The sequence below is a fragment of the Agelaius phoeniceus genome, chromosome 5, assembly GCF_051311805.1.
Source record: "Agelaius phoeniceus isolate bAgePho1 chromosome 5, bAgePho1.hap1, whole genome shotgun sequence".
NCBI classification, from domain to species: domain Eukaryota; kingdom Metazoa; phylum Chordata; class Aves; order Passeriformes; family Icteridae; genus Agelaius; species Agelaius phoeniceus.
The window spans coordinates 27,119,816-27,134,054 of record NC_135269.1 but is presented as its reverse complement, the minus strand read 5'-3'; the positions used below and the strand labels follow the sequence as shown (position 1 = coordinate 27,134,054).

Below are 14,239 nucleotides of genomic sequence, written 5' to 3'. Positions count from 1 at the left end.
TTTTCTTAGCTCTATAGTTCTTGCTTAAAGGGGTTTAGCATTATGTAAGACTCTATTTCTAATGTTAAATATGTTACATATATTCCAAAGAAAGATTCTTGCAGGAAGACTGTCAAAAGATGGAACAAACTAGCTTCTACTTTGGCAGAGATGCTTTTAAAGTCAGAAAAGGGATTTAACTAAAATAGGGCTGCATAGTGTTATTAATTTCTACAAAAGGTTTGTAGAAAGTCCAAAAGATAGCAAGACCTCTTTCCTAAGACCAAGTCTGCTGGTTCATCCTGATATCTCAAAATTCTGCCAGACCTTCCTATACAACTATAAAAAAAAAAAAAAAAAAAAAAAAAAATTAAAAACCAAACAAACAAAACCAAAAGCAACCCAAAACCAACCAACCAACAAAAAACCCAAGCTAAACCAAAACAAAACAAATCAGCAGGGGGGCTCTTATTCCTTGGATGAGTAGACATGCTACACGTAAATGCTTCTAGGATTCTAATGGACCCACTAGAAATTCCAACCAATGTACTGTGGTGCTAAAAAAGCTCAAAAGCCCTAAAGAGTTGCATAAACTTAGACCAAGCATAAGGGCAGCAGCAAAGCAAAAAGGTGAAGTCATTTCTAATCTGTCCTTTGTTTCTGGGAACTTCCTTTGGGTCATACAGACCTCTGACTGTTCCTGTGCCGTGAGTGGGTGGATGTGTCAGGAAAGCAAATGTGTCCTCTGTGTGTCTTCACAGAGGCACAATATTGGCTGCTCCCATCCTTGGGAGTGCAGTTCTGTACTATTTTATGTTTTAGAGGTCCCATAGAGCACAAAGCATCTGGCTTTTTGAGGTCTTCTTCATTACTGGTAACATTCAGGGTGGTTAAAATAGAAAAAGGGAGATGCCACTAGAGTTTAGTACTTTGTTTAGACCTTGCTTTAGGAATGCACCAAACACAGAAAAGGAATTCAGGACCTATTACACTGATGAAATATTTTTAAGGATCATCAAAACTGCACATTTTTTCAACTGCACCTTTTGTGTTGCCAGAATGCCTGAAAATTATGACCCTTGCTATTCCAATATTCTCCTACTGCTTGTGAGGGAGACTCTGCTTAGAGCCAGTTGCTGAAAAAAATCTCTTTGGGGTAGGCATCTCATGTGAACAGCCCAATACTACTCCATGCATTTTAATGTCAAAGTGCTCTATTTCTCCTTTGCAGATTTTGGTAATTATAGTAGGTTGCAAGGCTATATAAGAAAGGCCAACTGCACTAGTATAGACAGCATGATTCCTGCTGTTTGTAAGGTTCTCTCAAAGACAAATTAAAATTTTGAGAAAGAATATTTTTACAAAATGTTCTACAAATATTGGTCCCATTCTTCCACTCCAGTTTGTAACTGAATGATTGTATTTATCATAACCTCTCCCTAATTATGTCTCCACCCAGACTGGTAGGTCAGAACCATATCCTCTCTCTGTAATAGACTAGGGTGGGATTCATTGTTCTGTGTTTAGTTTCTGTACAGAAGGTATATTTAATGGTAGCTCTAGTCTGAGACAAAAGTAAGAAAGACTTTACAATGACAGTGGATTTCCGGGCTTCGTGGCCCTGGCCTGGGAAAGGGCTTATGATGCTGTAACTGAGGGGCAGGCCCCCTAGCTCATGAAAACTGGAAACGAGGTAAGTAAAAAGGGGAGGGAGGAATTTGATGATGACCTGTTAACTCAAAAGCAATGTAGAATATAGAAGGAACAGATTTGTGGGAAAAAGGATGTTGGTAGCCGGGAATGTTTATTATCCAAATGAAACCTTCCTCTCCAGAAATCTCTAAATCTTTCCAAACTGGAAGGAACAGACTGGGGATGGACTGGATGTACTTGCACTGTTCTTACTCCCTTTGGCTAAGTACTTGGTGTCAGAAATAGGATCCTGCCCTGCATAGACCCCTGTTCTGCTATCCTATCTTCAGGATAACCGTTTTCACAATCCTGTGTTATGTTCATTCCTCAGCAGTCTTAGGACAGCTGAAATTCCCCAAATGGTTTAGCTGCTGGTACTTTTTGCCAGAATTAATTACCAGCTTATGTTCAGACTGTGAAGGCAGTGCTGTGGTACAATGTGAGTATAACTGGTTGTTACATTAAAGCACACCTGAAAGAGACACCTGGGTTCTTTTTAAAGCTGTCTTGATGTCCCACATTATGATAAAGTAAATATTTGTGCACTGAAGTTTTCTGTTAGATTGTTCCCTGTGCAGCCAGATTTTCTGTTTGTCTCATCAATAGAGAGAACTGGGTGAGGGTTTTGCAATAAACTGTTGGTTTAGCAAAGGTTTTTCTCTCCTCCCCTTTATGAATGGCCTGGTAATGACTTCTGATATTTGTAAAGGGATTTATCATTCACAAGTAGTTTGATTTTTCAAACATGGACAAATATTTGAAGATCACATGTGATGGTGATCTTTGATAGTTTTGTTTTTATATGTGTGCTCACATATAAAAAGAGGAAGAGAGGAGAGGCAAGAGGAAAGAGGAGATGGTAACAATCATTCTTACTATTATTTTTCCAGAAATAAAGGTAGTAGGAAATGGACTGGATTGCTCAATGTGTTTAGATCTTACATTTCTTTCAAGATCCTTATTTGCAATATACAGCTGTGGAGAAATGTCTTTGCTTAGTTATATTTCATTATATAAATATTAAATGGCTTTGTGCCATTTTCAGAGTATATCTTGTGAATACCCATCTCAGGCACTGTGACAATTGAAGAGAGTAGCTTTGTTCCCCATGGGAGAGACACTTTGATGCCTTGTCTCTTTGTATAATCACTGAAGTCTTTTTAGGAGGTAATTCCAAAGGCTTGTTGTGCAACTCTGTTCCTCTACTGATTGCTGAAGAATCTGAACCAGGGCCAAATAGAGCCAAGTGATTGGAAAAGTTAGTCACAGGGATGTGCTTGTGTTCAGTGTGAACATTTGGGTCCTTTCAATAGTCAGAAGATGGAGGCATCTTCTGAGCATGGATGGGACATGAAGCAAGAGGTTGTGAGCTTTTGCAGAGTTGTCCAGTAGTTTGCCCATGTGGGTTCTGCCCACGTGGGAGGCATGGATTATCAACTCTCTGCAGTTGTTGTCCTGTTCAAATTTGCTACTTAAGAGGTGCCTCCCCCTTGATGACAGGAGCACAGCCTTTGTGGGTTTGACAGCACTCAACAGCTCATTCTGAGCAGTGATGGAATTGGAAATATGAGAATTGAGGGCAATCAGGACCCTGTCCTGTAGTCTGGTGTTCAGGCTGTTGTGACAGTAGAGGACATTTTCAAGGTATTGCTTTGCACCAAGGGTTATCTGTCCGTTTTTCCTATGGTTGTCTCTGGAAAAGGCATTCACAGCATGAAAGAAAAAGAACAAGTGCTGAACATAGAGCTCCCTGCATCTCTAGGTAAATGGCACAAACTGTGTTTATTGCCAGCCAGGGTTTCATGGAGGGAAGAGTGGAGACCATATGCCATCAAAATACCACAGTCTGTGATAAATCAATAATATTAAGTGTTCAGAAATCTCCCTTTCACTACTGCTGCTTCTGGAAGATAAGAAAAGAGTTTGTTCTAATAATAATTAAACATATGTCATGTCTTGCATGTGTCATGCATTACAATGAAAAGTGAATATATTTTTTAATTGCTTTTCAAAAATAATACCAGTATTTTTATTGCTGTGCCTATGAAATGACCATGCACAGATAGCTATGGCATAGGTACCTCGATTTAGCCAGAATGATTTGGGGTTTGAATTTTTTTTTCCTAATATTCCTTGGACTTTCTCATTGAAAACGAAGAAGACCTATATTTTTGTTCCAATAATTTTCAAAACCAAAAAGACATTTTAGTCTTTTTAGACACTCCACTTGGATGCTAACAGTCAGATAATGTTATTTTATTCATAAACAATGGGAAATCCATTAAGATAAATGGTGTTTTCTGCATACTAGAAGAAGATGTGTTTAGCTATACCAAATAGTGATAGATGACACACTTTTGTTTCAAGGTAATTAATAAACCAATTAAGAATATCAAAAGTTATATGGAAGTTCTTATGTATTTATAGGCATCTATGGCAATCTACAAGGTCAGAAGTTTTTCAAAGGTCTGCGAGTAATTCCACAGGGTACCCAATCTTTTCAGTCTTGGAAACAGATTGTGTACTAATGCTATTATTATGGAGTACTTTGTCTTAAATCAGAAGTGTCCAAAGGCCACTCAATGTGTATCATTAACAGTTACTTAAAACTTTTCCAAAAGTGTAGATGTTTGTAGCTAGTCGGGGCAAACCGTGTGGCATACATTGGTAAAAGTAAGTACCTTGTATTGATAAAAACTGACACTTTTAAGATATTCCAGTTTGTCACTACATGTGCATTTGTAGATGTGGTGGACAGCTGGTCTTACTCTGATGTTACACTGTATTACATGTAAAAATATGCCAGCAAGTTCCCAGAATCAGAGAATTAACACGTGAGTATTCCTGCCTTACCCCCACTGCCATCTTCAAAAGGAGCCCAGAACTGGAAACAAGCATCAAAATGAAAGGAGAAGGGAACTCACCACACACACCCCACATCCTTTGTAGAAATCTGAAATTGTGTTGAAGGTGTAAGGTAGAGGAAGCTTAGTGCTGCTGGCGAGGAGCAAGGTTGGAAGGAAAGTTGCTGGGTAACAGTCTTTTTCCAGAAAGGAGTCAAGTGTTGGGCTGGTGAACCAAAGTTGCAGTTTGCAAACAAAGACTTTCTCTACTGTGTAGAGAAGAGGAAGTGCAAGGCAGGACATAAGACAGGTTTCTGCATCCTGGTCTGAGAACATACTTAGCAATGATAAGTTTGTGTTGTGAAACTCTGCACTACTGTACATGAGAGATTTAAAGGCAGAAACAAAAAATTAAATACTTTTGATATATTAAAATCTATCTAATGTAATCACTGAAGTGCATTTGATGTGCACAGTATTTACCCTATGCTGCAGGAGAGAAAAATGCCTAAGCAGAAAGAATATAGCAATACTGGTTGGTGAGGACCAAAAAAGAACATGATATAGGATTTCTAACAGAAAACACTTTCTGACCAATGTAGCAAAAGCAGCTCTCTCTGAAAGATTTGATATGGTACACGTCAGCCTTCCACTTAATGAAATAATTATCTATCTCTGAGCTACTGCTTTCAAGCTACTGCTTTATCTTGCTAGGAAGACGTGTATGTTAATGTATATTTGCATACATTCTATGACTCATAGAACAGCTTGTGTTTTTTTCTGAAGCAATAATTGAACCAAAGTTGATTTCATCAGGTGCAGTTGCACTGTCCAGTGCAGTCATGGGGCAGGTCCTGGGAAGGCCAGCTGTGCTGTGCATTTTCTTTCCACTCCTGTCACAGACATGAGAAGTGCCAGAGCTGAGAGCAGTAAAGCTGTGCTGTACACACACATGCAGACCCCTGACTAACATGTATAGGAAATGCTTAATGCAGTTTCCCTTTGAAACTCTGCTTTTGATGCAGATGATGTGCTGAGAACTCACAGGAAGAAACCAATAAAAAATATGCCTGAAGGGATGATTCTTTATCCCTTGTTGACACGGGTTAGCCTAGAGTGAAAAGGGCACCATGCACAGCAGCTTTCAGCTTGTTTTAAAGGGTCTGCTAAGAAGGGGCAACTTCTCTGTCGAACTTACATGCAGTACTTAGTGTAGCAAAACAAAGCTGCTCATGTCAGAATTATATTTGTTCTCGCTAGGTATCGCCCTCTTAGAGGTAGATGGCTCTGTGAAAGCAGCATCCACCCACATGGCAAAATCTCTTTCACTACAAGTTGGAATGCCCTTGTTTAACATCAGCACTGTATTAACTATGCTGGTACACAAATTGCTTCTCTGATACAGTTGGTCATTTTTATATTTAGAAGTATGTTAAAATTCTGACTGAGAACAAGCCATCTCATTTAGCTTCTAAAATTAAAAGTCTTTTAAAAATCTTGTTTGTTTTCTTAACCTAATTAATTGGAACCCTACAAGACAAATAAAAGAAAAAGTATGTTAGTTTATGCACAACTTTATGCATCAATAAGTAAATCAGAGGAGTGCCATGAGGTAATTTAAAATATTATTTCCCTTGAACTAGAAAGTCTCAATAAGCTGAGAAAAATTTGAGACTGATCTTCACAAAAGAAAAAACATAAAATTTTTAAATCTAATATTTACTTCACTTTTGTATGTGTCTATTTCTCATACTTCTGTGGAAAGAGAGTCTTTACCATCCTCTCAGACAATATTGCTTAGATTTTACTCAGTGGGATATGTAATTGATAAAGCATAAATCATCAGCTGCTAAAGCAAGAAGGAAATGCTAAAGGCAGGTGAGTGATCCATCAGTAGCAACAGTGACATCAGATACTGTCTTTGCATGTAGTATTGAAGATCTGTGGTAAGGCAAAGAAAATAAATCTCTGGAACATGGAGGAGGTCACTGTGGCTCTTTCCAAAGAGCTACTGGTTTAAAACCTCTATCTGACAACAAGCCAGAAAGCATTAATTTGGCCAGTCCACAGCCCACCACATAGGTGGTGTTTCTCTCATCTAAAAAAATATGCAGTAGTCCCTCCTGAAAAGGAGATGCTGACAGAGGGAGGAGGATAGAAGCCCAAGTGCCCTAATTCAAGTCTTTATTGACATCACTAAGGTCATGGGAGAAGAAAGCATTCCTGCAACCCCTACTATAAAAGCTGTGCTGTTGGTAGATACATTTTTTCCCTTGTGTTGGTGAAGGCAAGTTTGTAATTAGCTATGTGTTTTATCACAAATGATTGGTAGAAGATTACCCCTAAAATTTTGACTGATATTCAGACTGGATGCTGTTATAATCTGATACTTGTGCAGTGAGGCCAGATATTAAGGTTATTGTGAATCTGACAACCATAGAAGACCGTCATTTCTGTGCATTGCTGAAAACTCCCTATACTGCAAGAGGATCAGATACAGGAGAGGAATTTGAGTGCAGCAAAATTGTCTTGACTTCATTGTCTGAAACACAGTCAGGTTTAGGCTGGTCATTTCTGACCACTTCCTAGGCATTTTGAGTTTTTTATTTAAAGAGAGGCTTTGAAGTCAGCTGTGTACATTCTCCAAGAGTTTAATTTTATTAACAGGTCTATGGTTAGGTAGTCCATCAGATATCTGCACTTTGGGACGTCCATAGCTGACTGCCACTTCCTTTCTCCCTGGCCCAATTAATTCTGATCTGCTGGAGTGCTGCAGGGGTCCTACTACCTTCATCTCTTCTGAGGAACAGTGACTTAAATGTAACAAGGATGGAGGGCTTGAGGGAGCAAAGGGTATTTTATATTTGTCCATATTGTCATTAATTTGCTCTAACTAGGGTTGAAATGTAGAACAAAGGCTCTTGGACACGAGGATGCAAGTATGAACTGGTGTATGTTAAAAGTAGTAGCTGAGTATTTAAGAAGAAACAGAATGATATAATTTGTGAAGCTGCTTAACTGAATTGCTGTCCATTGATTACTTTTCTACTTCCATCATATTATTTGTATGTATTTTTCAGCAGTTGCAGTATTTTTTCTTGGGCCTTAGAAATCTCTTTTGGGGCAAATCTTAGCCTCTCATCTCTGAGGTCATCTGAAGATTTCCTGAGGCTGCTATTGTATGAATAATCAGCTGTCTCCCTTAAGAAATTCTCTTTGTTCTACATCATTAAATGCTGACTCCTGCTGCTGCTATGACAGATCACTTTGCAGGAATCTAAAAGGGGAGTTGTCTCTGATCTTAACAGTGAATCTTTGCTGTGGAATAAAAGAATACGCTGAAGCAAGCATGAGACAATTTTAATTTTTAATATTTTAACACTGAAAAATAATAAAGGATGAAGCTGGTCAAAGTGTACCCATTTTGAGATCTGTACTCCAAAAAGTGAAGAAGGGCCTCTAAAACACTTTTGAGTAATTTTGTGCCTAGGAATATTATTTGTCACTCCCATCAAGGCAGTAGTGAGATAGTAATTTGGCAAGGAGAAGGGGAAAATACATTAGGTTAGCCCACAATTCTCAATAAGAGCATCTTGCTATAGGCAGCCTGTAGATGAAAGGAAAATGCTTCTTTCCAAAGCATGAGTGATAGCTTCTAGTGAAGCACAGTAACCTAAATGACCTGAAGTTTTGTTCTTCCACCTCAGCCTTTTTGTCATGAATTCCTTTCCCACATATTTCCCTGACCACTGAAGGTGTTTGCTAACTCTGTGCTTTAGGTACTCAAGAGCATCATGTCTAACAGATGCCTTTGTTAAAAGCTTTCCTGCTAATCTTCAAAAAACAGAGATATTCCCAGTAGTTCCCTCTTTCTCTCGGTCTGTATCCAAATACCGTGTAGCCAGCATCTTGTGCCTGTTTGGCCATTTTCTGCCTGCTCTCAATATGCAGCCTCTCAATATTTCTCTGTTTTCAAAATTTCCTGCTTTCTTTGCTAATGTTGAAAGAGCACCGAAATGGGCAAATCTTGTGCCTATTTTTGTGTGTAAATAGGTTTGAAACTGTGACCCACCAGAATAAGTTTTTATTCTGCAATGCTTTTAAGCAGCAACTATTACATACCAATGTGAATCCATTTGAAATGGACTCCAGTGCTGGACTCCTTCCTAGGCTATATCATGCCATCAGGCTGGTATACAAGATCTTACGGTGCCCTGCATCTGAAACACACTGTCCACGTTCTTTTTGTCCTAATGGTTGTTTTCTGTCTTGCAACTTACTTTGTGTGTGTGTTTTGTTTCAGTCTGTTTGTTCCTGTGCCATTTGTAACAACATCTCTTGTGCCATTTGTAACAACAACATTTGGGTGCTGGTTTTGTAGATGGTATGGTGAGGTGATGCTCATGGCATGGCAGAAATGGTCACCTGAATGAGGGACTTGCCAGTGGTGACTCTGCATCGTTGCAGATAGCAGAGAATGTTGTTGTTTCATTCTATTTAGCTTTAAGTCAGTCCATGTTCTATCTGAAGCTCCTTGGTTTGAAGAAAATTTGGTTCTGCTAAGGAGGAAAAATGGAAATACCTTCATTCAATGTGTATGTTTCCTCACCTGAAGCCCCTTGGCTGGATTTTCTACTGCACTGTCACAAACCCCATCAATCTCTTCAATTTCTTCAGAAGGAAGAGAGGATTTGCAGGTTAACCAGCTGGAAACGCAAATATGGATAAAACCAGACATACAGAAGACAGATGTGGACTTTTCAGAAATTCTTAATGCAATACAAGAAAGTAAGTTCTTCCTTGGATGCAAAATTGTGTTTACAGTAGAAGATTCAATTGAGATGTATTGAAATTATGACTGAAGGCAGACCCAAAGTGATGAACTGAATGATAAGTATCTATTATTAAAATCTCTCAGGAAGTGCAATGGATTATTGGAGGCTAGTTAAAAATCTTTTACTATCAGAGAAGTCATAGAAAGATTTGAATTACTGTGTGCCAAAGGATTCCAGCAGTATATATTTTCTATGCAAACATAATCAGAAATAGTAAGATTCCTGGTAGTTTATTCAGTGCTTTGCACTCCTGAGTAGCTGTGTGAACTAATAATATTATTAAAATGATGCAGTTGCAGTTTGAAGACTGGATTTGATGTTCCAGTTCTTCCAAAGTTTTGGGCTGTACTCACATTTTTGCAGCTGGTACTTTTTGGGAGAGTCATGAGGTTGTCACAACAAGTGAAGGTCCATGTGTCTTAGATGCTGCACAAAATGATCTCTTTTTATATGTAATGGGCTGTGGACTAAGAATTAATTGGTTCACCCTTCTTAAGTCCAACTGCAGAATGATCTCAACACTTGTGCTATAAGTAGAGCTACTCTTGTTAATAACAGTGGAAGACACCCCCCCCCTACCCAAAACTGATGCAATTCTGGAATCTAATAAAATCTGGAATTTCAGTGAGAATTTTTCCTAAGAGTTTGAAATTCTTATGCAGGCTGAGAGTCAAAATGCAAGCCATGGCTTCCTGGCTTCCTTATTTTCCAGTTAGATTTTAAACTGGGTGTTTGGTATAGCAATTTTCTAGAGTGGGAAACAGCAGCTTACATTTTAGAGTGCTAAAGGATGAATAAGAATGTATAAAAACCCAGACTCTGACTGATATTTGCCACATGAATAAGGAACCACACAGTGGTAGAATCAGGCTGTTTAGTGGTGGTACTAGTTTGGGGGTGGAAGGAAAATGCTCAGGATAGATGATGGGGGTAATAATTTGAAATTGAATCACCTTATTACTTAAGCTACAGGTTTAGGATGAATTCCATGTTTTCTGATTTAAAAAGCTTTTCCCATCAGAAATCTTAATGTGAGGTTTTGTCTTCTCCCTTCTCCACACCAGCACAGCCCAAATTTAGGCCTGGGGGCAGTCAGGATGCAGACTGGAGAGGCTGAAAAGGCACTGCAGAGTCTTTCAGAGGTGAATAGACAAAATGGCTAAACATGGATAAGCAATTTAATCTGGGAGTGCTTCAAGAATTTACATTTTGATTTATGGATTATTCACAAGCATTTACAGCCTGGGAGAGAGTGTTTTTTCTTTATCCAGACACAGGTGCTGTGGGGAAGTTAACCTCTATGTCCTTTAGCTACATCTCCTTCATCAAAGACAGAAGGAATTCTGTACAACCCACTTTGCAGAGGCTTGTTGTGTGCCATGGGGGGTGTTGTCACCTGCAGTCTGTTGCAAATACCATCTAATTGGGATAACCATGTCTAAATATTCCTTCTAGGGTAGTTGCTCTGAACAGTCAATGTTACTTTTATTCCCAGTTGTTAGCATTGAATGATAATTTGAAAAAGGCTAATGATGCTTTTAGAAACCAAATTTTTTTTTTTTCTTGCTAAAATAAGCTTGGAGCATTGATCTTCAGCTAGCATTATCCAAAGTGAGAGTATACCTGATGGCTTGGTGGGACTTCTGCTCATAAAATGACAATGAGCAGAAGCATGATCTCTGAGCATGTTTCCATCTTCTCACACAATAACATAGTCAGGTTCCACTTTTTAAGGAAAGTTCTTATTTTTAGGCACTTCAGTTTCAGCATCCACCTTCAGAAAGTTAAAAGAGTTCTCTTGTTTTTTGAGTCCTACCTTATATCAGCATCTTGATCTGAAGTGACTTGTGGACCCATTGAGATGGTGTATGGACTCCTGCTCAGAATTTATCAGCATGCAGTTTTCAGAATATGTAGTTCTACTATATTTTGGATAAAAATATTTCTATACACACTTTTTTTTCCCTTTTATTCTTCAAGGGATTCTGAATTATCAAGTCATTTTAAATTTTTTTCCTGCAAAATAGAACATGAGGGGGAGAAAAGTTTGCATATTTAAGCTGATCTAAAACCAGAGGGAGAATTTTTAATATCTCCTGTAGCAATGCATGCGCTGCTCTGTATTCCTGTTAAATTTCACTGCTTAAAAATACATGACTGTACAGTAGCAGCAGTCTGTCTCCCAAATAACATTTATGTATATAATAAAGCCATTATATTCTGTTAAGGACATTTGTGGGTATAAGCACTCAGGGTCTGAAGGGGACAAGAAAGATGGAGCCCTGATCATCCTTTTAACAACATTTGGCTATAGAGGTGTTCAGTCCATTGGAGTGGAAAGGCTGAGCTACCTACAAGCAGCAGGAGAGTTTTGTTGGAAGTACCATCACCATTACTAATGTAAAGCACACAGGAATTGCTATATAAATTATCTACTTGATTTTGTAGAACAGTATTTTATCAATTTATTTTTAAGAATATAAGGAGACTTGGTATAGAAAAATTGTCTCAGCAAATGCTGGAGGCCCATATTTTCTGTAGTGATCAACCAACATGCCAATTATCTGTGTATCTCTGATAGAAACAATTTTCCACTGCAGGCAATCTGGACAAGTCCTGGTACCTAATTTCACTAACCAGATGAGAGTTGCTTCCACGACTTCTTCACTGCTGAGATGGATTGTATTTTAATATGATCTTAAAATAAGATTTTTTTGGCTCCTCACAAGTCCTCAGGATAATTCAGTCATTTGGTGTTTCAAGGCCACTGACACATTCACTGTCATATGCACCAAACTCTGTATCTCAAAACATCCACTTACAAAACTATGAATTTTGCAACCCAGAGCATTACCAGCACTTCAAGAAGCAGCAATTCCAGTATCCCAAAGGCCTCATCTTTTATACCAAAGCAATGTTAATGTCAGAACAAAGATAGTTTAAATTCCCTCGGGAGTATAGCGAACAGGCAAAACTTTCATTTTTACAGCTTTCATTGATGCTGTCTGCAATAGATAAATAATCTTCAGAAAGCTTCAGTATTTAATTATTTTTGGGGTTTTTTCACAATTGTTTTCAGATTATTTGAAATTTTAACCATATACAGATTCAAGTGTCACTGTCATGGAGGCACTGATGGGTTTCAATTCAGTGAAATTCAAGCAATTCAAAATGTTTTCTGTTTCAGTTATTCTTTCTGTTGAATATTGAGATTTATTCTTCTCATATGAACATGTGTGCAAAATCTGGTCATGATCTACATCCACATTATTATCTGATGGGGTGGAATGTTTCTAGTTGTGACTTTTGAAAGAGTAGGGACAATGAAAGACATGAGGTTAGGCTGTGCTGTGCTTTGTTGTGGCAGTTCACCTCTCTTTTATAAGCATCTCTGGTATGGTTTTTGTGAACTGAAATGAATTAAGGTGGGAAAAAAAATCTGTAATATTACTGCTACATGTGCTACAAATTGGAATCTCTTTGTTGCCTTTTAAGCCTCCTAAAGCCTCTGTGGTTTCCCCTAGGACACTGAGGAGCTGCAGGCTTTCATCATATATAACTAAACAAGACCAGAAACGCAGAATGTCTCTTACAATCTATGCTGCTTAGCTTAGCACATTAGCCTATTTATTGGACATGAGGACTTCTCTTTTGTTTCTGAAACTTTTAGTTGTTTTCCAAACAAAACTCTTGCAGTTAAGAATACAATGTCTTTCATTAACCTGGTCCCTATTTCATGCATGAAAATGAAGATGAAGGATTCTTGAATATTTTGATAGGGTTTTCTTTTTTTATTACCTACGGATGTAATAATAGACTTTGGATGCTCAAAATGACACGTACAAAAAGGGAGAAAACTTTTCCTCATGCTCATGATTGACAAGGAAAGAGTAGTATATTTAAATTGCAACATATGTCTGTTTTAAGGATGAATATTATGGATAAGACTCTCCTGCTTGGGAGCATGAAAAATAGGCCACCTGCAGAGACTGAGAGTTGGTATCATCAGCGATTTTTAAAAAGGATTCTGAAACTGGGCTATGACCCCTGAAGAAGGGAAAGGTGAAAAAGAGGTCACAAAATGCTCATGATCACTGGGAACAGTTAGTGGCTGTTAATTTCTGGCAGATTTCCAGTCTCTCCACAGTGGGGGAATGGATTTTTACACCTGCAGCCAGTAGTTAGGAATGGAACTAAGATGCTGCCAGCAATTAGAGCGTTTTGGCTGTTACTATAGATTCTCACCAACAGGAATTACAATTGCCTGTCACTAAATTAGGGGAGCTGAGGACAAGCAAAAGCAACAGGAGTTTATTGCACAAAAGAAGAATGATTCCAAAAGTCAGTCAAGCTTGCAAGAAATGTGAATAGGGATATGGGTTAGACTAATTTCTGTCAAGATTATTAGATATTTGCTCCCACTGTAGTCAGTGCAAGAGGCTCAGTAGCTAGGACCTTTGGAGGTGCCTTCTAACAGGTATAAGTCTACTTTGATAATTTTGGATTTTGCCTATGAGGCATGAGATTGGAGCGCTGAAGTCCATCCGCGGCTGAAGCGTGATCGTCAGCTAAGGCATTTCTCTTCTCCTGGCACACAACTCTTCATCATGTTTTTCACCAGACCTGTAGTGCATGGAGTGCAGAGTGAACCTGCCTGCCCTACTCCTCCCATCTGACAGTCACTCCAAGTTTAATATCTATGCTTTTTGTTACTTTTTGTCAGGGTTGGTTTACCACAGCTTAAATCTGTAGTTGTAAGCAATTGCTTCAAGACTGAGGGCTGCATGGTAGGTGGATCTGAAAGTGTCAGATTTATATGTATCAAAACATGCCAAACTGTGAAAAGAGAAATATCTGCCCAGGTTTGTTTACTCAATGCCTTTCAAGAAA

The 14,239-nt window shown here is 38.5% G+C and overlaps 1 protein-coding gene across 11 annotated transcripts in view; it reads left to right on the top strand.

Moving 5' to 3' along the window:
* Positions 1 to 14,239, top strand: part of ANO4 (anoctamin 4) — a 187,330-nt gene that overhangs the window by 61,816 nt on the left and 111,275 nt on the right. For 9 of the 11 annotated variants that reach the window (XR_013182362.1, XR_013182361.1, XM_077178703.1 and 6 more), the window contains one exon: positions 9,192 to 9,302. The exons of the other annotated variants lie outside the window; for them this stretch is intronic. Coding sequence is in view for 7 of the 9 variants with exons in the window: in XM_077178703.1 (XP_077034818.1) it covers positions 9,192 to 9,302 (111 nt within the window). In the remaining 2 variants the exon portion in view is untranslated. The remainder of the gene's footprint in view (positions 1 to 9,191; positions 9,303 to 14,239) is intronic. 11 annotated transcript variants of the gene reach the window in all.